The sequence below is a fragment of the Argiope bruennichi genome, chromosome 11, assembly GCF_947563725.1.
Source record: "Argiope bruennichi chromosome 11, qqArgBrue1.1, whole genome shotgun sequence".
Lineage (NCBI taxonomy): Eukaryota > Metazoa > Arthropoda > Arachnida > Araneae > Araneidae > Argiope > Argiope bruennichi.
This window is the reverse complement of record NC_079161.1, coordinates 67790053-67814986: the sequence shown is the minus strand read 5'-3', so window position 1 is coordinate 67814986 and position 24934 is coordinate 67790053. Positions and strand designations below refer to the sequence as shown.

Below are 24934 nucleotides of genomic sequence, written 5' to 3'. Positions count from 1 at the left end.
TAATTCTAATTCTAACTAAATATTTCGTCCAGACGCACGCATTGGCGAATTTGGTAGGAACAATTCGGCATTTTGTGGGTATTTGCAGCAGCGAAGGGGAATCCTGAGTAGACGGTTGCCATGGCTACCATTTTAACATTCATAAGTTGATGCCTTTTCTTCTATACGTGGTTGGAAATTTACTTTACTAACGTTGAAATCCAGGTAAAACTCGGCAAGCAGCGCCCTCTAGCTCATCCAGTTGCCGTTTCCTGTCATGATTTTACTACGTAATACTGGCTTTTTTACGTTTTAATAATTTTTAAGTTGAATTGTAAATCATTTTGTAGTATAAATTTCGACATATATTTTATATAGATAATTTTTAATTAAAATAAATATTTATAATTTTCCTAAATAAATACGAAATTGTAATTAAAGGCTCTTTATTGAGTTTTGCTTTATTGAGTTAGGTTTTATTGTGTGTTTATGTGACCATTGATGGCTAATACAAAATTATAATTAAAGGCGCTTTATTGAGTTTTGCTTTATTGAGTTAGGTTTTATTGTGTGTTTATGTGACCATTGATGGCTAATACAAAATTATAATTAAAGGCGCTTTATTGAGTTTTGCTTTATTGAGTTAAGTTTTATTGTGTGTTTATGTGACCATTGATGGCTAATACAAAATTATAATTAAAGGCGCTTTATTGAGTTAGGTTTTATTGTGTGTTTATGTGACCATTGATGGCTAATACAAAATTATAATTAAAGGCGCTTTATTGAGTTTTGCTTTATTGAGTTAGATTTTATTGCGCGTTTATGTGACCCATGATGGATAATACGAAATTATAATTAAAGGCGCTTTATTGAGTTAGGTTTTATTGCGTGTTTATGTGACCCATGATGGATAATACGAAATTATAATTAAAGGCGTTTTATTGAGTTTTGCTTTATTGAGTTAGGTTTTATTGCAAGTTTATGTGACCCATGATGGATCTATAAAATGACAATTTCTTTGTATATCTTTTATGTATCACTTCCATCTTTCAAAGTTCAAAAATTAGTTAAAATTAAGCAATTTTCATTGTCTTCCGTCTAAGTCTTCGAAAAATGTAAATCTCACAAAAATGTACATTATAGTTTTTACACTATCTTAAATTCTAGAATTACCTCTATCAAGGCTCTAGTTTTGTTTTCGTATAATTTTCTTTCTCTGGTTTTTAATAAGCTTTTAAAATTTAATTTGATGCAAAATCTGTAATTCTTTTTATTGATTGAACAATGAAATTTTAAAAATTTCATTGTTCCATCAAACGATTCAATCTCGTGCTTTACCAATGCTAAGAATAAAATTTTTAAAAATGTCTTATTTTGAGATTAACTTTGAAATAGGATTTTCACTTCCGCAATGATGGTCAGTATAATTAAACTATTATTATTAATAATACCCGCAAATATTATTAATAATAACTGGCAGTTATTTCTGGAAAACACATTTCTGGAAAATATCCGTCTATCTGACTGTGACAAAGATAACTCAAAAATGTTTTGAGCTATGATATGGAATTTGGTATACAGTCTTTACATCAAATTTGCAACTTCCTATCAGAATTTGAGCAAAATCCGCTTAGAGGAAGTCTGTCTGTCCCTCTGTTCAAGTGGGTTCAGACGATAATTAAAATACAAAGAGAGATGTAAATACAAAGATGAAATTCAGTACACATATTTAACATCTATAGTGTAATCATCTATCAAATTCTGAACCACAACCAACAAGAGTTTGCCGTCTGTCGGTCTGTTCTTTCGGAAAAATGTAAACGCGGTGACCACAAAACTAAATTATTTAAATATATAAAATATGATTTGGCATCTTGTGATTGCAAGTGCAGTTTTGTGTCAAATTTTTGTTTCAATCGATTTTGAAAAATGCGTTTAAAACACAATTTCGATTTTCGAATTTATTAACTGCTTGTCTGTGATTTATCGCCAAAAAATTCGCCAAGGATGCCACGATACATTCAATAAAAGTGCTAAATCTACGCCAAAGGTTGATATTTCATAACTATTGAATGCCAAAGCTATTCAAGGCGTTTTCTGGAATAACATTTCTATTAGATATTGTGCGAGAAAGCTTTATGGCTTGGTGGTAAGATAACGGCTTCGAAACCGAAAGCTTTCAGTTTCGTCACCCGATTCCACGAAGAACGGGTCTGGTGCACGCTAAATCCGTCCAGGCCAAACGTCTTTCCGCTTGTATGGTGTGAAGAGGAGGGTGCCAGCTCAGGTTTCGTCCTCGTCATCTGACCACGTTTCAAAATGACGAGGTCCGTCCCAAAATAGCCCTAGTGTTCCTTTAAAACGGGACGTTAATCTAACTAAACTAAACTAAACCCGCTGGTTCTATAAACGTATATCTAAAGTCAGCTATATCAACAGAATTTTCATTAAACTGTGTTTCAAATTCTAAATACAAAACAAATGCATATGAATTTTAAAAAACTCATTACTTAAACATAACGAGTCTTGCTAGTAAAGAAGTCATTACGCTAAATGCTTTTCAAAACATGTTCGCTTGCGAAACAGCATTGCTTTTTTACGCATTTAATCGCTTAAATACTCGCAGGCGTTTTCGCAAAAGCGGTGCTTGCCCAGAATTTTTAATTGCGAGTTCCTTTTTTGTTTCAGCACTTTTGAGTCCGCAGGCGAAAGTTCATCCTCCTCCTATAATTTAAATTTTCACGTGCGGTTTGATTTATGCCGTTTCGCACGAAGTTTCATTATTTAAAGTTAATTTTTGTGCTCGCTCTTGGAATAGGCGCCTGCTTTCGCCGGCACTGTCGACACCTTTTGTGGGTTTGCCAGCGTCACGCATATAGGAGTGATTTTTAGATTAATTGCGGGCTTGTGTTTCAACCGTTTAAATCGCTTTTTTTTTCTAAAAATGAAAGGTCTGACCGCTTTTTGTGCAGGGTGTTTCTAAAATCATTCGAAAAAATTGTGTGGTTAGTTTGTATAATACTCATTTTTATTTTTCGCGTAAAAAAAAGTGAGAGAGAGGGGGGGAGGGTATCGGAATCTTCAACAAAAATTTGCCCACGAGATTTTGATGCATCTCCATATTTCAGGCCCCTCTAAGTTCGGAAAGAAAACCTTAGAAATGATGTGTGAATCCTTTTTTTTTTTTTTTTTGTTTACTTATTTATTGACATGATGACTTTTAAACATTGTAACCCTATTTTTACTTTCCCATATACGCCGTCTAGAGAAAGTATAGCAATCGTCAAAAAATTCGAATTCGAGATTTTGACGAATTCGACGAACTTAGGAGATCTAAATCTCCCTGAATTCGAAAAACCCATTTTTGGAAAATGTCCGTCCGTCCGTCTGTTTGTGGCAAAGATACCTCAAAAGCGCTTTGAGGTGGACGGATGAAATTTGGTATGTGGTCATTCTACCGAATTTGTAGTTTTCTATCAAATTTTGAAGAAATTCCCTTCAGAGGAAGTCAGTCTGTCCGGCTGTTCGAATATAAGTTAACACGACAACTACAAAGCGAAGAGATCTAGATAAATAAAATAGAGTTCGCATATTAAGTACACTATAGATAGGCACCTGCAGGCAGATAGTACACAAGTAGGCAGACACGAATTTGCCTGTCTGAACTTTTAGAAACCTGTAAACGAGATAACTCAAAAACGAAAATGACATAAATATATCTAATTTTGTATGGGATTTTGTGACTACAAAAACCGAAAAAGACATAAATATATCTAATTTTGTATTGGATTTTGTGACTACAAAAAACGAAAGTGACATAAATATATCTAATTTCGTATGGAATTTTGTGACTACAAAAAAACAAAAGTGGCTTAAATATATCTAATTTCGTATGGGATTTTGTGAACTACAAAAACCGAAAAAGACATATATATCTAATTTTGTATGGGATTTTGTGACTACAAAAACCGAAAAAGACATAAATATATCTAATTTCGTATGGGATTTTGTGACTACAAAAAACGAAAATGACATAAATATATCTAATTTCGTATGGAATTTTGTGACTACAAAAAACGAAAATGACATAAATATATCTAATTTCGTATGGAATTTTGTGACTACAAAAAACGAAAGTGACATAAATATATCTAATTTCGTATGGGATTTTGTGACTACAAAAAACGAAAGTGACATAAATATATCTAATTTCGTATGGAATTTTGTGACTACAAAAAACAAAAATGACATAAATATATCTAATTTCGTGTTGGATTTTGTGACTACAAAAAACAAAAGTGGCTTAAATATATCTAATTTCGTATGGGATTTTGTGACTACAATTATAGTTTTTGGTCAGATTTTTGTTTCAATCGGTTGAGAAAGACGCACCCAAAACGCAAATTCGATTTCTGGGTATTATTAACCGCATGCCAATAATTAATCGTCAAATAATTCGCCAAGGAGGACACGATTGATTCAGTAAAAATACTAAATTCACGCCAAAGGTTAATATTTCGGAACTATTGTACGCCAATGCTGCAAGGCATTATCGGTTTAACACCTTTACCGAGAGAAAGTTTCGGGAAGACCACTCATGCTGATTTAGAAAACAGTTGCTAAAGCGACCTATTTCATCCTCAGGGGCTTTGAATTTTTAAAGAGACGAAAAGGAACTTTTGTGAAAAGGAAATCATTTATTATTGAATACATTTTTATACTAAATATTTCTGATTTGTAACTCGATGAAAACTTTAAGCCTATTCAAATTTTTGCAAACTGTGATGAGATACACATACATTTAAGTTATTGAAAAGAAAATGCCATGAATTCGTATTCGATCTTCTTACACATAAACCCCCGGTGGGGGCACCTCGAAATGAGGATGCGATGCTTCCGGTATGGTGGTTGGATTTCGCCATCTTGGAGGGTACACAAAAAGGTGGGGATCTGGCTCCTCCTATCGATGACAGGACGTACTTCCTTAGGGAAGGGTTGTACCGTGGCCGGTGATGGCCTTTAGGACTCAACCACAGTTCCCGCCAGTGTTGCTGTTGAGATGGTCTAGTCATTCAGTATTATTTATCCGTGTGCCTTCGGGCGGGTCGGAGAGTCAGTGATAGGATTTACTCTACACATAACGGTATATAATAAGAACATATTATATATTAAATACAAAGTGCTATATAGTAATAATAAATATCGTATATAATAATAACGTATTGTATATTAAACACAATTATATTAAATATAAAACTCTGTATAGTAACAATAAATACGCTATATAATAATAACGTATTGTATATTAAATACAATTATATTAAATATAAAACTCTGTATAGTAACAATAAATACGCTATATAATAATAACGTATTGTATATTAAATACAATTATATTAAACACAAAACACTATATAGTAATAACAAATACGTCATATAATAATAACAAATTTGTAGATTTCGATCTAAATTTGCTGAAATTCGTTGATGAAAGATGAAGGAAGTGCGCATATGCATATGATAACCCAAAAAGCTAATAATCCGATGTGTGAAATTATGGGTACGTAATTTTATCATCAGAAATGTTGAAGTTTATTAAAATATGAGCAAAATCTGACAAAAGGGTGATGTTTTGAATGTGACTGTATGTTTATTCATTTGTATTTAACGTGATATCTCAAAGATTCGACGACCCAGATAAATGAAATTTGTTGTACTCATTTGTGATTAAAACTGCAGATCTGAATTAAAATATACGTTCCTTCCCTCTTATATATGAGGGAAGTACGGATATATGTATATACGTGTGTGTGAGCGTGCACGTGCGTGTGTGTGTATGTGTGTGCGTGTGTGAACATATTTTAGCAGATACATGGCCGAAAAGAAGAAACTTTTAAAATTTTAACTTTGATTTATTTCAGAACGGGAGTCATATTATGTACAAGAAAGTAGCGATTGTAAATTGATGTCTCTTTACATCGCGATACGATAACAAAGTAGTAGAAATTTTTCCTTCAATGCTTTTCACTAAGTCGGTCTCTTTTTATTATTAGTTTTATTTTAATTGAGCTTAAATAAAGCTGAATACTCCATTATATGTCCTAACCAACTTTTCATAGTTTAGTTGAGTGAACGTGTTAGTGAAAAGAGATAATTATGAAGGATAATAATAATAAGTAGTAGTGATATACTAGCTATTCATAATGATTATAATTTTGGAAGATACTAATAATGATGATAAGTAGTGATATACTAGCTATTCATAATGATTATAATTTTGGAGGATAATAATGATGATAAGTAGTGATATACTAGCTATTCATAATGATTATAATTTTGGAGGATAATAATAATGATAAGTAGTGATATACTAGCTATTCATAATGATTATAATTTTGGAGGATAATAATGATGATAAGTAGTAATATACTAGCTATTCATGATAATTATAATTTTGGAAGATACTAATAATGATACGTAGTGATATATTAGCTATTCATAATAATTATAATTTTGGAGGATAATAATAATGATAAGTAGTGATATATTAGCAATTCATAATGATTATAAGTATAGAAGATAATGATGGTGATAATTTGTGATATATTAGCTACTCAAGTTATGCTATGTTAACAAATAGATCTAAGAATATTTGTACATTTAGAATGAAAATTTACATAAGTAACCAGACTGCGTGTAAAAATAAAATAACAATCGTTCTAAAATTGCAAAATTTTTGATGTAATATAATTGCAGTCAGCTGTATACATCTTATCAGTTATCGCAAAAACTGTTGAAAAAAGTTTGCGATTGGAAAAAGTTCTACATTTTTGGAACGAAAAAAAAATTCGTCTGAATTCTGTATGTTAAAATAAATTAATGTTAAAATTTAAAAAAAAAAATTTAACATTTTTTAAATAAATTTTTTTACAATGTATCTATGAAAATGAAAATGAATATTTTGCTAACCACTTAAAATACAATAATGATAAGATTAATGAAGGTATGAAATACTTCAGTAGCTTTTGAAATAATAACCTTCTATAATCTATCCAAAAACTAACAATTGATATATCGAATGAAATGAATCAATATATTCCAAAGATAAAATTTCAAGCAAGTTGCTTATGCGAAATAAATTTTGGTTTTGAATACTGTCAAAATTAATTCTTGTATAATTTTTCTAAAAAAAAGAGCTCCTTTAGAATTTGAAAAAAAGAAAATAATAAATTAAAAAGTTAGCCTTGATGTCATCCATAAAAAAGAAGACTACTTAAGAATATAATGATAGTCTATGATAAACTCTATACTATCTGGACTAAAATGAAAGTCTGTAATAAATTTTATTCTATAATGACTGAAATGAAAGTCTGTAATAGACTTTATACTATAAAGTCTAAAATAAAAGTCTGTAATAAACTATATACCATAAAGAGACTAAAATGAAAATCGGTAATTAATTTTATACTATAAAGACTAAAATGAAAGTCTGTAATAAACTATATACCATAAAGAGATTAAAATGAAAATCGGTAATTAATGTTATACTATAAAGACTAAAATGAAAGTCTATAGACTTTATACGATGAAGACTAAAATGAAAGGTTAAAAAAGATTTCATGCTAAAGATAGAATGTCTAAATAAATAGAATAAATTAAAAACTTAGCCTTGTTGTAATCCATAAAAAAGAAGGTTACTTAAGAATATAATGATAGTCTATAATAAACACTATACTATCAGGACTAAAATGAAAGTCTGTAATAAACTTTATTCTATAATGATTGAAATGAAAGTCTATAATGTAATAAATTGTATACCATAAAGACTAAAATGAAAGTCTATAATATACTATATACTATAAAGTCTAAAATGAAAGTCTGTAATAAACTATATACCGTAAAGAGTCTAAAATGAAAATCTTTAATTAATTTTATACTATAAAGACTAAAATTAAAGTCTATAGACTTTATACTATGAAGACTAAAATGAAAGTTTAAAAAAAGATTTCATGCTAAAAATAGAATGTCTAGAAAGACAAAAATAAAATAACTCGTGTATGAGATATTTTTTTTTCCCTCAAAAATATTGCCATCTGTATGATTGCAAAAGTATAAGAAAATAAAAACATTTGTAGCAATCACAAGACAATGAAAATTATTAAATAATAATTAAATAATTTAATTATACTAAATAGGCGCATTTTAATTGATTTCATTTTGATAGCTTTGTATACTATAAGTTTTTGTTTTTACTTACACATTTTAGTTTATCGTTTATTTAATGATAAATAATCAATAAGGTAAATAATATTTTTCAAAAATAAATTTTACAGTACAATACTCCAAGCAATATTTTTTTAAATCCACTTCTATCGAACCTATAGTTAATTTAATCAAGATTGTTAAAACTATAGTCAAAACTTTTCCGCAATATTTTCTTCTGTTTCTTATCAAAAACCCTTGCGAAAATATTTTCCTGATCTTTCGTTAATCCAGGAAGCAGAAGTTTGTTGAAATAAACGAAAACTTTCCCCGAAAGCTGCCTTTCCCCTCCCAAACTTCACCGTTTCCAAAACAGAAGTGGAAACTTTTCCCAGCATTCCAAGCGGGAGAAAAGCTTCCAACCTGCCTCGCTGCGATATTTGATTATTTTGTTTCCGAGTTCACTTCCAAAAATCACACAAAAGCTCTCGGAAAACGAAAGGAGCCACGTAATTAATTTCTGACACATTAAACATCCAAAGAGACGAACAATATACTAAAACTCTGCTTCTCTCAGCGAAAATGAAATTCAATGGACTCTCGACCCAAAAGTTGTGTCTGAACAGAGTGATAAATTAGAATTCCGTGAATGGCAATTGTTGTTGTTGATGTCGTCATAATCGTCTGCGTAGAATGAATGGTTTCAAAGGAACAATTTATGCCTTTTGTATAAAGCTAGATAAATCGAGTTCGTGATGCTTTTAAGAATTCGTTTAGTAATAAAATATTTTTTGTGGAAGTTCTTATCGTTGGAATATATTTATGTTACATTATTTAGAAGAAAAAAAACATGGTTTCATTTTACATTCTAGAAATAGGATAATATATTTCAATTTTGTTATATTGTGTATGCAAAGCGAATGAATTTTAATGGAAGAATTTTTTTAGAATATTTATGCGGATAAATGCATTTTGTGGTAGTAGTTATTTTACAAACATCTCTTAGAATATTTTACGAACATGTTTTTAGAATTTTCTTAGAATGTTTATATACAATAATTGAATGGTGTTGGAATATTTCTGTAAAATAAACTAATCTCAGTGAATAAATTTCTCGAAAATATTTGAATAAAGTAAATGAATTTATACAAAATGGTTATAAAATGCTGGATTTTTTTTTTATATTTGAGGAATTTTAGAGGAGGAATTTTGACAGAATATCTCTACAAAAAGAATGAATTTTATTTTACTTGTATTTTCCGTAATGAATATTTGCTTTCATAAATGTTTACTATGTAGATAAATTTTGTAGAAATATTTATGGAATTTGAACGAGTGAATGGATTTTTTTTATATAATAATTAAAGAAATCGTTTGAAGTATGATAAAATATTTGTATAAAGTAAATGGCTTTTAGAGAAGGAATTTTACTAAAAAATTTAAGCAATGTAGACGATTTTTTAATACTTTTTGTATAAATTATTGTTCAAAGAATTTGTTGTGTTGTAGCTGTTTCTAATGGCACGTGTCATAGACAAGCCCGTTGACGAAGTCAGCAATTTTAAGCCGAGATAGTGTCTCTTCTTTTTACATAGCGCCATCTATGGCCAAGAGTGAGTTTTAGCTCAACCGTTTTTACGGGGCGGACTTCCTTCATGCATTTCATTACCTCATCCACAGATCGTAATTTAGACCTGAATCAGAGAACGATCACCTCTGATCCAGTACCCCCAGTAGTATTGTCTCGACTTGGAGGACTTTGTGGCCACGATAGATTTATATGTGCACCAGCCACCACACACATGGAGAGTCTTCACCCTGCGGGGTTCGGACACGCAATCCAAGGGATGCGAATCCAACAACCTATCAAGCAAGCTATCCCGAGCTTTGTTGAAACCGGAAATGAATAATGTAGACACCTGTCAAAGTTTGAAACAAAACCAATAGCGCATTGACTGTCTGTTTATCTGGAATTTCAAAAGTACATTAACAAGATAATTCAAAAACGAAATGACTTAAAATATATCAAATTTGGTATGAAATTTTGTGACTACAAGTGCAGTTTCCTGTCAAATCTTTATTTCAATCCATTGAGAAAAAAGCATCTAAAACATAAATTCGAATTTCGGATACTATTAATGTATGCCAAGGATTAATCGCCAAATAACTCGCCAAGGATTTCGCGACAGATTCAGTAAAAATGTTACATTCACGCCAAAAATTATATTTTGAAACTATTGAATGCTAATGTCATATAAAGCGTTCTTTGGCATGACAAGTTTATTAGAGTGTATACGTAAGAGGGCTGTTTTTTTTTCGGGGGGCACTCCAGAAAGTTTAATGAGTTTTTATTTATTTTTAGTTTTAGATCTTTTGACAAAAACTTTATTTGGAAAGCATGCATCACTCCCACAAACCTTAAAAAACTCTTTTAAAAAAACTTACTAAAAAAATGAAACTAATTTATTGTACTTTAAATTATCTTTTTGTTATACCTTTGTGCATATTTTATTTTTAAAAGAGGAAATTTTTATGAATGGAAAACAAATTATTATCGAATATTTTTTCATTTTATTAAAAGAGAACATTTTTGAATAGGCAACTGTAATTTCTGTTAAAATTCTCTAAAAGACTTAATTTGAAATACATTTTAAAAGAGTAAATATATTACTCGCGTGATACGTTTTCGCCTTTCTATGATGAAAAAACAAATTTCGTTGGAATGCAAATAAGATATTTACATATTTCAGAATAAGCCTTTTACCCATTCATAGGCCATAATTAGATATTTCACAGCAAATAGCTTTTGTTAGTTGATAATATAAAAATCTTTTTCTTTATTTTTTCCCTACCAAACATTATGGAAAATCCTCTTTTTTTCCCTATTAGTTTCCGAGAAAATGGAAAGACTTTTGAAAATTTAGTCGCGCTGCTTATTTCTGCCTTAATTACTTTTGTTTTTTTAATAAGCTCGTGCTTGACTTGGCTTTTATGGAAATTTTCCGAAAATAGCGGCTTAAATTTCTGAATTAGGGTTAATAAACGAACAATCTGTAGAAAAAAAAGTAATTTTCTTTACAAACTTACTTCTTAACTGTAACTTTCCTCACCTATTACTTCCTAAAAAAAACCAAAGATAAACTAATTAAAAGTGATATTCGAAACTTTATGGTGAATACAGCCGCAGCTGTGGAAGTCTATTTTGTTTTAATTTTTTGGAATATTTATATTATTTATTTTACTATCTATAGTACTAAGAATTTTCCAAGGATAATGCCATAGAATTTTCTTTTGAAAAATACCAAAGTGATTTCGCTAACGAAAATCTTTTCAGCATCAGATTATAGTTTATTTTAGATTAAATATTGAAATTCTTACAGATTTAAAGAGAAACGAACCTTGATATAAAAACAAGTGGCAGTGGTCTCACTAAAGCATTCTAGATAATTCTTTAATAAAAGTGTAATCCCTCGTATCCAGTATATATATATATATATATATTCGAATTCTTCCATATATTTTTAAAATGTTAATGAATTACATTGTTTTCGACGAAATAGTAGAAATGTATCATGTGACCAACTATTGAATGCACGTTTCATTTAAATTTCAACACTTACTGGGCAAATCCGTTACTCGTGATTATAGTCCTATTTTTATATATGAATGCGATAATTTAAAAATGCAGTAGCCTAGATAGATGAATTTTGGCATGCCATCTTGTGATCCAAATTCTACATCCGTATTAAAATTTTCTCCCAATCAGATGGTAAAAAAAGCTCCAAAATGAATACTAAATGTGACCGAAACATCCCAACTTTTAGTCGTTTCTAGAAGTACGGTGTCTAAAGACCTGATAGCGTACATACAGCGCGGCAAGAAAAGCTCGGCAAAGCAAAATAATGGGCTGAAAGAGACCGACGGATATTGAAGCGGATTGCAATGTCTGAAAAGCGAACAACTGCAGAAAAAGTGGCCTCAGAGCTTAATACCCATCTGGATTTTCCAGTGTCAGTGATTACAGTTAGAAGGCACCTTCGTAAACAGAACATTTACGGCAGAGCAGCAGTTACCAAGCCACTTGTCACAGATCTTAATGATAAACGTCGTCTACAGTGGTGTCACACTCGCAAAACCTGGTCGATTGATAAGTGGAAGAAAGTACACTCATGTCCAAAATTAAGGTCACAAACATAAAATCTGCGAAAAATGAAAAACTATTCACTGTGTTGCCACAAAATTTGGCACAGAGGTACACTACAATAGAAGAAAGAATATAGACACATAACAACATGGAAAATATTTTAATTGGGAATTAAGAAACAGGGTATATCAAAAAGAATTACATTATGAATCAGAGATAAAACATTTATCTCGAGGAAAGCCTGTCTAATATGGAATGTGACCACCGTGCACTGCTATACAGGCATCACAACGAGTTTTCATACTGTATATGAGGGTATCAATAAATGATTGGGGCAACAAAACCCATTCTTCCCAAAGCCCGGCTTTTAACTCTTGGAGGGTATTAGAAGGGGGGTTACGCTGTGAAATGGCTCTTTTGAGACCAATCCAAATATGTTCAATAGGATTGAAATCCGGAGACATCGAGGGCCAGTCCATACGTCGAATATCCTCTTCATCAAGAAAATCATCAACGATCTGGGATTTGTGTGGACGCGCGTTATCGTCCATAAACATTAAGTTTGGGCCAAAAGCACCCCCGGAACAACCTCACATTGGCTTCAAGGATCTCATCCCTATAACGATGTGTATTGACAGTACCCTCATCGTGCAGTGGTGTACGACTGTCCAACATTATGACACCCCAGATAAGGATTCCTCTGCCAACAAAACTGTCGATTTCTTTTACGTAGAAGGGTTGATAGCGAGTTCCTCGCTCCCTCCAGAAGAAGATTCGACGAGTGTCCCTCTGTGTGGTAAATGTCGACTCATCACTGAAAAGGACACGCCCCCATTCTTGCTGTGCCCAAGACTGATGTGTTCGGCACCACAATAACCGGGCTTTTCTATAGGATGCAGTCAAACGGACGCACTCAACTGCTCCCAGGGCATAAAGGGCCCTCTCTGCTAGATGTCTGTATACTGTTTGTCTGGAAATTCTTATTCTAGACGCAGCAGCAAGGTCACGAGCAAGTTGAGGAGCCGTTGTCAGCCTATATGCCGTGCGCTTAATGCTAAATAGCGATCCTGTGCAGGTGTCTTTGTTCTGTGACGGCCTTGGCCGGCCTTCATGGTTACAGTACCACTCATTTGGAATTGATTCCACAACCTGGATACCACTTTAAGTGCCACTTGTAACCATCGATCCACCTACGCTTGAGACTTCTTTATTATATCGATTAGAAGTAAAAATTTAACAATGAGCTGCAATTTTAGTTACAATATTGCGTACCACATTTTAATCACCTAAATCTATGAATTTTTGAATTATGACATTTATAGGCATGGAAAAGAACACGTGTGAGATTAATTAACATGACTGTAAATGCCTGATTTTGTTGAAAATTCGATACAGAGCTATAATTTAATGAATCTGAAATTTTGATTATGACATTTACAGGCATGGGAAAGAACACGTGTGAGATTAATTAACATACCTGTAAATGCCTGATTTGGTTGAAAATTCGATACAGAGCTATAATTTAATGAATCTGAAATTTTGATTATGACATTTACAGGCATGGGAAAGAACACGTGTGAGATTAATTAACATGCCTGTAAATGCCAGATTTGGTTGAAAATTCGATACAGAGCTATAATTTAAATGCTGAAATTGTGTACTAAATTTTATTTATCTAGCGCTTTTTTTTTAATTCTTGTACTTGCATTCAGACAGACAGACAGGCGAACTTCCTGCAAATAGAATTTAATTAAAAATCTGATAATAAACTATAGATTTGGTTTAAATATTCAATACCAAATTTCACCTTTCTTGGTCGTGATCGCTGGCAAACATTCATTATACATTAAAATGTATTATTCAGACTCAGTGAGAGGGGCTTGAAAATGAGGAAGTTCGTCAAAATTTCGAGTTAGAGTTTTTTGACAATTAAAATAGTTGTCCCAGGTGGTTCGGCAGGAATGTTGGTTATATTTGATTTCAGAAGAATCGCTTAGATATAACGCCAAGACCATGATTCCGCCAAATTGTTTGGCTTTCAAGCCGGATTGCTTAAGCTATGTTTATTGTGTATATGAATCTTAGTAATGGGAGCAAAGAAATAAAATCACAGCGCTATTAAAAACGCAAATGTCCAGTTCATCCAGTTTCTAAATTTCGGGTTATTATATTCACAAATTGACTACTACGACCTACCCTTAGGCACATAGATCAATCCGAATGAACGGGCCGCCGCAACAGCATTGGAGGGCAATGCGGTTGAGTCTTAAGAGCCATCACCAATCACGGTACAGCTCCTCCAGTGGGAGGTACGTCCCGTTATCGACAGATGGTAGTCGACCCTACACCATTTCTATATCCATCCGGGAGGGGCGGGAACCAAGAACCAACCACCATATTGGAAGCTTTTCATGTGAGGTACCGCCCCCCCCCCTCCGGTGGGATTCGGCATATTCTAAATTCATCTTTTTATCTGTCTTTTATAAACACAGATATTCTTAAAGAAAATCTTTCTTCTTTTGCTTCCAAAAGTGGAAGAAAATCACAATATTAAATATTTTATGAAATACGGAAAAAGACTGAATTTCAGAGCAACAATGCAGTCTGTTGTTGGAAGTCAGGCAAATATGTATTGATTATTTTTTTAAAAATTGAGGAATTGTCAGCAAAAAAATTTGCACGGCTACTAAAATGGTATCAATAAGAAGATATATTTTTTTCAAATTTTAAAGTGATATAAAATTTATTTTTGTACAATTTTATTTTAAGGAGCTATCTCTGAAAAATGCAGATATTCATATTATTTTTTCATTCAGTAAAATCACTACAGAATGCACATTCTCATTCTCCAATATATACTTGTGCCATGTTAGATAACTTTAAGTCAAACTCTCTGGCCTGTAAAGCCCCAACCCACACATGCGCATTCATTTTTATGATACACACAACATTCAAATGGCTTTAGTATTTTAAAATGGATATTCAAAATTTGTTCAATACAAATAATAATATGGCATGAGATAAGGTCCAAAAATTATATATAAAAATGTTTTTTAAAAATATTTATTACATAAAGCGTGAGACCATTCGGCCATTTTCAAACATCAAAAAGCCCTTCAAGTGGAAACTTCGCGCTTCCAACCATCATCCAGACTAAACAAATCTTTCACGCATAATCCCAATCACTTCCAATATTCAAACCATTCACGGCCGACTTCAATTATTCACGTTACCATGGCAACTCCCATCTGCTCAACGCACTGATCAGCCAATCAGGCGACCTTGATTAGTATTGCAGGAACAACTCCTGTCCCTAACGGATAAGTTGAACTTCCGATTGAATAAATAAGCGTTGTATTAACGGAAAATCCTGCTCAATCATTCAATGGAACTCTCCCATCTTCTCTGACTGAGGGGAATCTTAATGTGTCGGCGCGATTTTGAAAATTCTCGACGGATTTGGAACCCTTCCCTATTTGATATGTATCACCGGCATCTGGAACAGTTCATTCTTATTAGTTGTTGCGCTGTTTAAATTTGCTTTGAGCAGTTAGTTCTAGTTTTAATGAGGAATGACCCCGATGCGGTTATAGTTAGAGGCGTCGTAATTAACTTTAAATCTTCTCCAACTTGGAAGAATTAATTAGTTGAGGAGAAACGTAATTGTAATTTCAATTTTGAATCGTGATTGCCATTTTGATGGTTGTTTGAGTCGGAGAGTTAATTTGACTCGGCGCTCATTTCGTGGCAGAGAGGGGTAATATTATGTTTTCCAAGATCTCTGGGTTTTTTTTCTTGCAATACTTTTTGAAGCATCTGATTTCTTGCCTGCTCTAGAGCGACAACAGATCAATCCGTTTTAAGAAATTCATTAGGAACTCGTGATCCTGATGTTTGTGAAGTAGTTTCTGAATCTTTTATTTGGGATTCTTTCTGAAGCATTAATTTTATTTTTTCCCCTGTAATCCTTTTTGGGAGAATCTGATTTCATGCCTGCTCTAGAGCGACAACAGTTCAAACAGTTTTATGGAACTTCTTAGGAACTGGTGATTTGATGTTTCTGAAATAGTTTTTTTGAATCTTTTATTTGGGATTCTTTCTGAAACATCAATTTTTCAGGGGTATTGTTCATATAATTCTTTTAGAAGCTTCTGATTTCATGCTGACTCTAGGGCGACAACAGATCAATCAGTTTTATAAAACTTATCAGGAACTGGTGATCATGATGTTTGAGAAATAGGTTTTCGATCCTTTATTTGGGATTCTCAACTTCTTTGATAAGAAAAAAAGTATATTGAAAGGCACACAACTATTTTAATGAGACGGAAGTCAACAATGAAGAAAAGAACTGTGAGAATGGAAAAAATGATTTTTTTTTTAATTTTGTAGATAACTAAAAATGTGCACATCTAATTAATTCTAATCAAGAGAATGTAAGCAAGAGATGGTGTGTGGAAATTCCATTTATTCATTGACTGGAATAACTAAAACGATTTAAAATATAAAAACGCTTAATATCTCACAATGGGTCAAAATATCGCTAACGGAACCCACAAAATGATAACTAAATTTCTTTTTTTTTACGGTAGTTCATTTCTTTTCATGATCCAACTCGAAATAAACTGTAAGGGCATTCCTGCTTCATCCAAGACAGAACAAACTAAAGCCATCAAATACTGATAATGGTAAAGCAATATTTAAAAAGTGGAAATGGTCTCCCCGAAACATTCTCGCATACATTATACTAAACTTGTCATGCCTGAGAACGCCTTACATGACACTGGAGTAAAATAGTTACGATATTAATATTTGGCATGAATTTAGTATTTTTACTGAATCTATCGTGTCGTCCTTGGCGAGTTATTTGGCGAATATTCCCTGACAAGCGGTTAATGGTATCCAAAAATCGTATTTGTGTTTTAGGTGTTAGTTTTTCCAAACCAACTGGAACAAATATTCGGCGTAAAATTTCACCTGTAGACACAACATCCCAGACCAAATTTGATATATTTACCTCACTGCGTTTCTGAGTTATCGCGTATATATATTTCTGAAAGTAGAGACCAACAGACAGTCAACCTACAGTTGGATTTAGCTCAAAATTTTATAGGCGTCTATACTAAACATGTCAGATCTGTGTACTAAATCTTATACATCTAGCTCCTTTCGTTTTGTAGTCATCGTATAAAATTATAGTCGAACAGCCGGACTTCCTTCGGGCGGGTTTTACGCAAAATTTAATAGAAATCTTCAAATTTGGTGGATATACCGTATACCAAATTTCAACCCAGTTCAAACAATTTTTGAGTTATCTTTGTCATAGACGGACGGACGGACATTTTCCAAAAATCTCTTTTTCGAATTCAGGGTGGTCTAAAATGTGCAGATTAGTTAAAATCTCGAATTTGATTTTTTTATTATTATTATTATTACTATACTTTCTCTATACTACGTATACATGAAAGTAAAAGCGCATATTGGTAGGGACAGAGATAGACTTTTTTTATTTTCGAAGATTTATTAAATAAATTAAAACCAATTACAAATGTTTTAGATTAGTGAAAATGGATTTTCCGTAAAGGATATTTATCGTCGTGTTGAAATTAAAATAAATTCAATATGAATGTGTTAATAAATGCAAAATACATTTCGTCAATATCTGCATAATGATTGCAATAGAAGTTAAAAAAATAATAATTTTAGCGTTCGTCACAAAAGAACTTTTAACTTCCTACAGAACTCCAAATTATTTTATGTTTACAATGATACTATTTACTACAAAACAAAATTAATTTGATCAGAGGTTTTCTTCTGGCATATAAATTACTCCATTGTAGTGGTGAGAGGAATATTATTGTAGATATATAATAGAGTTAGAGTTATGTAGGAAGTTAAAAGTTCTGTTGTAGTGAATGCTAATATTATTTATTTTCTGAACTTATTATCCTGCACTCATATTGTAGGTCTTAATGAGACATAACTTTTTCCTTCGATGAGAAACTTTTAACTTCCTACATCAGTTTAAATTTATTATATTATCATAATGATATTGTTTATTAAGAAACAAAATTAATTTTATCGGATGCCTTCTTTTAGCATATAAATTACTCCATTGTAGTGGTGAGAGGAATATTATTGTAGATATATAATAGAGTTAGAGTTATGTAGGAAGTTAAAAGTTCTGTTGTAGTGAATGCTAATATTATTTATTTTCTGAACTTATTATCCTGCACTCATATTGTAGGTCTTAATGAGACATAACTTTTTTCCTTCGATGAGAAACTTTTAACTTCCTACATCAGTTTAAATTTATTATATTATCATAATGATATTGTTTATTAAGAAACAAAATTAATTTTATCGGACGCCTTCTTTTAGCATATAAATTACTCCATTGTAGTGGTGAGAGGAATATCATTGTAGCCTTGCAATAAATTTAGAGTCATGTAGGAAGTTAAAAGTTCTGTTGTGACGAATGCTAATATTGCTTATTTTCTTGCATGTTTTATTGTGGCGAATGCTAATATTATTTATTTTCTTGCACGTTCTGTTGTGGCGAATGCTTATATTGCTTATTTTTTTGCATGTTTTATTGTGACGATCGCTAATATTGAATTTATAATCTTGCATTCATATGGTAAATCTTGATGAAATATAATTTGCATTTATTTAGATATTTATTTTATTTATTATTAGTCTTTGGCAACCAGATGATTCGCAGGGGATATTGGTTCTATTTAATTTAATTAAAAATTTTAAGAAATGGAAGAAATGGACATTTATAGGTGCACTTCAAAGTGCTAAGTTTGGTAGTTCAAATACTATGGCTGATACAGTATCAACACACACATTCTTTATTAATAATAATAATTTAATAATGAATGACTCTGAATAAAATATTCCTTATAGCTATACATGTATAATGGTTTTTTAATGCACATCACTGATTAAAAATGTTCCTTAATTTTTTTTTTTTTTCTCCTTTTAATGCAAGTTTTTCGAATTGTGTTTTTCATATTTATGGTTATGTGTGTTATTTACATATTAATGCATTTAAGTTCATATGTTGATTTCCTCTTTTTTTTATCTTTTGCAGTTGTACGACAGGATCAACACTCGTTCCTACAGCCCCATCAAGTGCCCACCGTCCGATGCCTTAGAAAGAGCCAAGGAGGTATTGCAGCTATATTTTTTCTCTTTCGACGATAGATGGCAGCATGAGAGGAAGAAATGCTATGTTTTATATTTTAGACTGTAGATGGCAGCACGACTGAATGATTTTCTGGGATATTTGTTTGTTAGTGTTGTGAATGTGTTATGCTGATACGTAGGAAACTACATTTCTTGCTTTATTGTTACCATAGTACGCGTAAAAACCGTAATTTTATAAATGTCAAACAATTAATAGTTGTAAAATGAATCAATAACTCTTATCGGTATTTGAAAAATTCACAAAAGCTCTTTTTAATAATCTCTAAGTCTCTGAATGCAGAACATGTCATATTTAGTTACTCCAATTATTTTTCACATTATTGAATTAACATTTTTTTTCTGAAAGATACTATCGTTTATTTCACTGTGTTTGGACGTCTTTTCGAAATATTTATAATCGGGAACCGATATTGATACAGTTTAATTATTTTAAAATGAAGCATATAAGTAGATAAAAAATATTACACTTTTGCGAATCTTTGGTTTTATGCGAAATTTATGCTCACTACTTAATATCGTGCTTTTAATTTTCATTTTTATTAACTTTTAATCCATCTTCAAATTTAGTCCTTCTTTCTAAGCATTGCAGCTTAAAATTAAAGTTTATTCTTCATTTACTGTCAGAAATTTTAATCAATTTTTTAAAAAAAAATTTTTAAGGTTTTGTTTAATCTTTCTTCTTTATAAAATGATTTTGAATCGTGATTTATTTTTTGTAAGTTCTTGAGGAAGCTCATGCTGCCATCTGTCTTTATCAAAAGAAACTATAAAATACTAGATTTCGTTTTCTTTTATTCATAATTTGAAGAAAAAAATAAGAAAACATCATAATCTATCATTATTATGAATTTTCAGTTGAAACTTTCAGTAGAATTTTGATTTGTCCAAATGATATGTTTGAACTTTTTCCTACTTAATATTGTGCAACTTAATGCGCTTTTCCATTTTTTTTCAATGCATAGCACGGAAATTCAGTTTTTCATTTGACGTACAATTCCAAGAATTGTTATTGCAATAAATTAGTACTCAATATATCCATGATCGAAATACCACACACATCCATGTTTGAAATCATCACACAAAAGTTTAAAAAAAAATACATGGAGACCTTGATATGATACATATTAATTCTAGGTCGATGAAGATTGGGTGAGGCAGAATCCCCGGGATGTGGAATGTTGGGATAATGGGAGAAGCACTTTTTATTTGAGGGACCCAGATGGTAATATTTTGTCTGGGACTCTATCTTGCCTTTCGACGACCCTGGTTATATTTTGTCGAAGGTCGGACTAAATCACGTTGATGATAATTGAAATTTTACAGGGAGATAAAGCTGAATCTTCGACTATCTGTTATTCGAAATTATGTGCCATTTGCGGGCTGGTAATAAATGCATTAACTGAATGAGGGACTCTCATATAGTTAAATATTTGTAGACTTCAAAATTTCCTTTATCTTTATCTTATTAGAATGTTAAGTGGAGAGAGAAATAAATTTGTGTGCCAATTTTTGTACTTAAAAACAATCGAAAATGCATATCGTTAGAAATCCTTCCTTGTATTCAAAAAATATTTTATGAAGAAATTTCCCAATATTTACAAAAGTCTTGTAATTTCATTTAATTATAATGTATTATTTACCATATTGCAAGATTTTGATTGTTACGTTTTGTGTAGTAATTATTCTTTCTTTTACGTGGAGATTCAATCTCAATGATTCGACAATGATCAACCATTTATTTTAATTATGAACTATTTAGGTATATTTACAGACTTCCTTCAAAACAAATTCTCATTCTGTTCATCTAAAGTGAGCTACATTTAATTTATTTGGAAGCAGAAATCTCGTTCTGTTCAACTTTTGTCGAATAGAATCTCACACTACCATCATTCAAACCCAAGAAACATCAACTAAATTGCCATGGCAGAGAATCCTCTATTAATTTTCCAAAATCATCTGTATTTAAAAGTTTTACTTTCATTTTACTCCATATGTCAGGATATAATTTATGTTCACTTTCAGTCTGGCCAGTCTACTCGTTTTACTTTGATTCCCGGAACTAGGTGCGCCATCTATCGGTGACCACCAAATCAATCTATTACTACCTCCATGTTAACAGCCTGAATCAATGAAATGGATTCTGTGAATTCGGAAGTTTCTTTGACGAATCTTTACGTGAAAATTGGATTTTAAAATTATTGAAACTCTTTTTAATAAGTTTTTTATTATAACAAAAACTATCCAAATTTCTTAAAATCAAAAAAGGCAACACTTAAAATATACAGCTGAACGATATTAATAGAATTTGACGCAATGAACATTCGCCAAAGACTCATATGAAGCTGAATCTTTGCGAAATAAATCATCTGCCAGTCATTTTTTTTACGCCAAAACCTAAATTTGTCACGAGGTCACGTTGGCTTCGAACTAACTGGTAAAAAACATCAAAGAATTTTGAATAGGAAAGAATATAATCAAGTTCATAGGCAGTACAAACAATAAATAATGCTTGTATCTGATACATAAATCATCTGTCCATGTATCATAAGCTTAGATAGTTTTCTTTGTATTTTAAATATTTTGCATTACTAAAATATTAAAATCATCAGTAAATTTGAGCATTTGATACAAATATTTATCAAATACAAGAAAATTTTAAGTTAATGACATCGCTGGAAAGATTGGAATTGTATTTCATAAATATTTCTTAATTCAAACGAACTGATTATTTCACACAGCATCAGAATCATGACAAGTAGTTATGCATATTTTCTAAATTTCATTGTAAATTTTCATATCTCTGTTTTGGATTCATATTCTGTTTGTTGAACAATGAATACCAAAATTAAATTGGCGGCTCGCAATTGACCCTCCCTAACATGCATGGTATGGTGGATGGGATGATAGATAAGAGGGACCATTTTGAAACAAAAATAGAGACTTTTATTTCGTACCGAATTATACTGAAGGTTATTGCCAATATTGGTTTTCATATATGGACAGATCCAAATGACAGTTACAGCTAAGACATACGGTTACACCTAAGATACAGGTATGAAGAAGCTGCGGTTGGAATGCTAGTGGATAACAGGTGAATGATCACTGCCATTCAAATCTGTAGATCTCCACAATGGCATTCTCATTTCTCTGCTTGATCTTGACTTCGACTCCGTAATGAAGTATGTCTTACTGGCGATAATTGTTTATCGGTTCAGCAAAGGCAATGCTTCAGAAAATCGCTTGGCCGAGCTCTTTTAAACAGGAGAGGTTTTAGAAGACATTGATAGAAATAGAAGCACCCTTGAAAAGTAAATATCTTGTATGTGAGCATGAAAAATGATTGAAGAGTAGATATTTTTTTTTGTCTGTGAGCAAGAAAAATAACCTTTAATGGAAGTGTCTTCTCTGTGAGTAGTAAATGAATGAATGAATAGTAGACTTTTTGCCTATGGGTAGAGAAAAATGACATTAAATAGTAGATATATTGCGCGTGAGCAGAAAAAAGGATTGAAGAGTAGATATTTTGTCTGTGAGCAAGAAAAATAACCTTTAATGGGGGTGTCTTGTCTGTGAGTAGGAAACAAATGAATGAATGAATAGTAGACTTCTTGCCTATGAGTAGGAAAAAAAGACATTAAATAGTAGTTATATTGTGTGTGAGCAGGAAAAATGATTGAAGAGTAGATATTTTGTCTGTGAGCAAGAAAAATAATCTTTATAAATAAAAATTATAAGATTCATCAAGTTTTAATCGAATTGTTAGCGAATAGGAAACAAATGAGTGAATAGTAGACTTCTTATTTTTGAGTAAGGGAAAATGATATTACATAGTAGATCTCTTGTTTCTGAAAAGAAAAGAAATGAACAGGTGGATCCTAGCACAGCCCACCTCTTGGCGTCTTTTTGAATTCTCGCCAAACGAGTGGCGATAACGTCTCCAATGTGGCAACCTAGACGGATTTTTTAAATTTATTTATTTTATATTATATTTATTCTATTTACTTTTTTATTCATATTTTAACTTATTTATTATTTTATTTTATTATTATTTATTTATTATTTTATTTTTTATTATATTTATTTTATTTTATTTATTTATTTATTTTTATTTATCTATTTTTTATTTATTTATTTATTTATTGTTTTTATTTATTTATTATTTTATTTTATTATTATTTATTTGTTATATTTATTTTTTATTATATTTATTATTATTTCTGGCCTTCAAGTATCATTTTTTAATTCAAAAATAATAATAATAACAAATATTCAATTAGTAGTCAACTTGGCGAGATTTCCAATAAGTCGCCAAGAGGTGGGCCCATCTAGGATTTTACTGAAATGAACTTACATAGTAGATTTCCTATCTCTCAATTCTAGAAATGACCTTGGATAGTAGATCTTTTGTCTCTCAGCTATAACATTGCCCTTTAATAGTAGATATTTTATCTATAAACAGAAAAATGAACTTGTGCATTTAGAACCTCTTGTCCATGAGTAGCGAAATTACAGGCAATGAAGTACACACGCCACTTTACTTCTTGATAGCGAAAAAAATCAACGACAGAACTTTCCGAAACACAACAAAAAATTATGGATAGTAAAAAAAAAATCTAAGATTCATCAAGATATAATTGACTTGTCTGCAAGTAGGAAATAAATGAGTGAATTGTAGACTTATTGCCCATGAGTAAGAAAAATTACCCTTAAATGGAAGATATCTTGTCTCTGAAAAGAAAAAAGAACCTTATATAGCATACTCCCTGTCTCTCAGCTGTAGAAATGACCTTGAATAGTAGATCTTTTGTCTCTCAGATATAAAACTGACACCGAATAATAGATCTTTTATCTTTAAGCAGAAAAATGACCTTGGATACTGGGAACTTCTTTCGCATGAGTAGGGAAATTACAGCAATGAAGTACTAACACCAATTCACTTATTAATAGGAAAAATAATCAAAGAATGTATTAAAGATTATAGATAACAAGATTGTGGATTTTATTAAAAATTACAAGATTCACTAAAATTTAATTGTCTTGTCTGCGAGTAGGAAAGAAATGAATGAATAGAAGACTTCTTATATATGAGTAGAAAAAATAACCTTAAACAATAAATCTCTTATCTCTGAGAAAAGAAAAGGGATTTTACATAGTAGACTCTCTGAGCTGTAGAAATGGCCTTGAATACTAGATCTTTTATCTCCCAGCTATAAAACTAACCTTGAATAGTAGATCTTTTATCCCTCAGTTATAAACTAATCATGAAGAGTAGATCTTTTGTCTCTCAACCGTAAAATTGATCTTGAATAGTAGATCTTTTATCTTTAAAGAAAAAAAAATGGATATTTAGAACTTCTTGTCCATGTGCAGGAAAATTACAGCAAAGAAATACTAACC

General features: G+C 31.4%; 1 protein-coding gene across 3 annotated transcripts in view; it reads left to right on the top strand.

Moving 5' to 3' along the window:
• LOC129957168 (peripheral plasma membrane protein CASK-like) overlaps positions 1-24934 on the top strand; it is a 666946-nt gene that overhangs the window by 416708 nt on the left and 225304 nt on the right. For all 3 annotated transcript variants that reach the window (XM_056069352.1, XM_056069351.1, XM_056069349.1), the window contains exon 2: positions 19422-19499. In XM_056069352.1, the coding sequence (XP_055925327.1) occupies positions 19422-19499 (78 nt within the window). The remainder of the gene's footprint in view (positions 1-19421; positions 19500-24934) is intronic.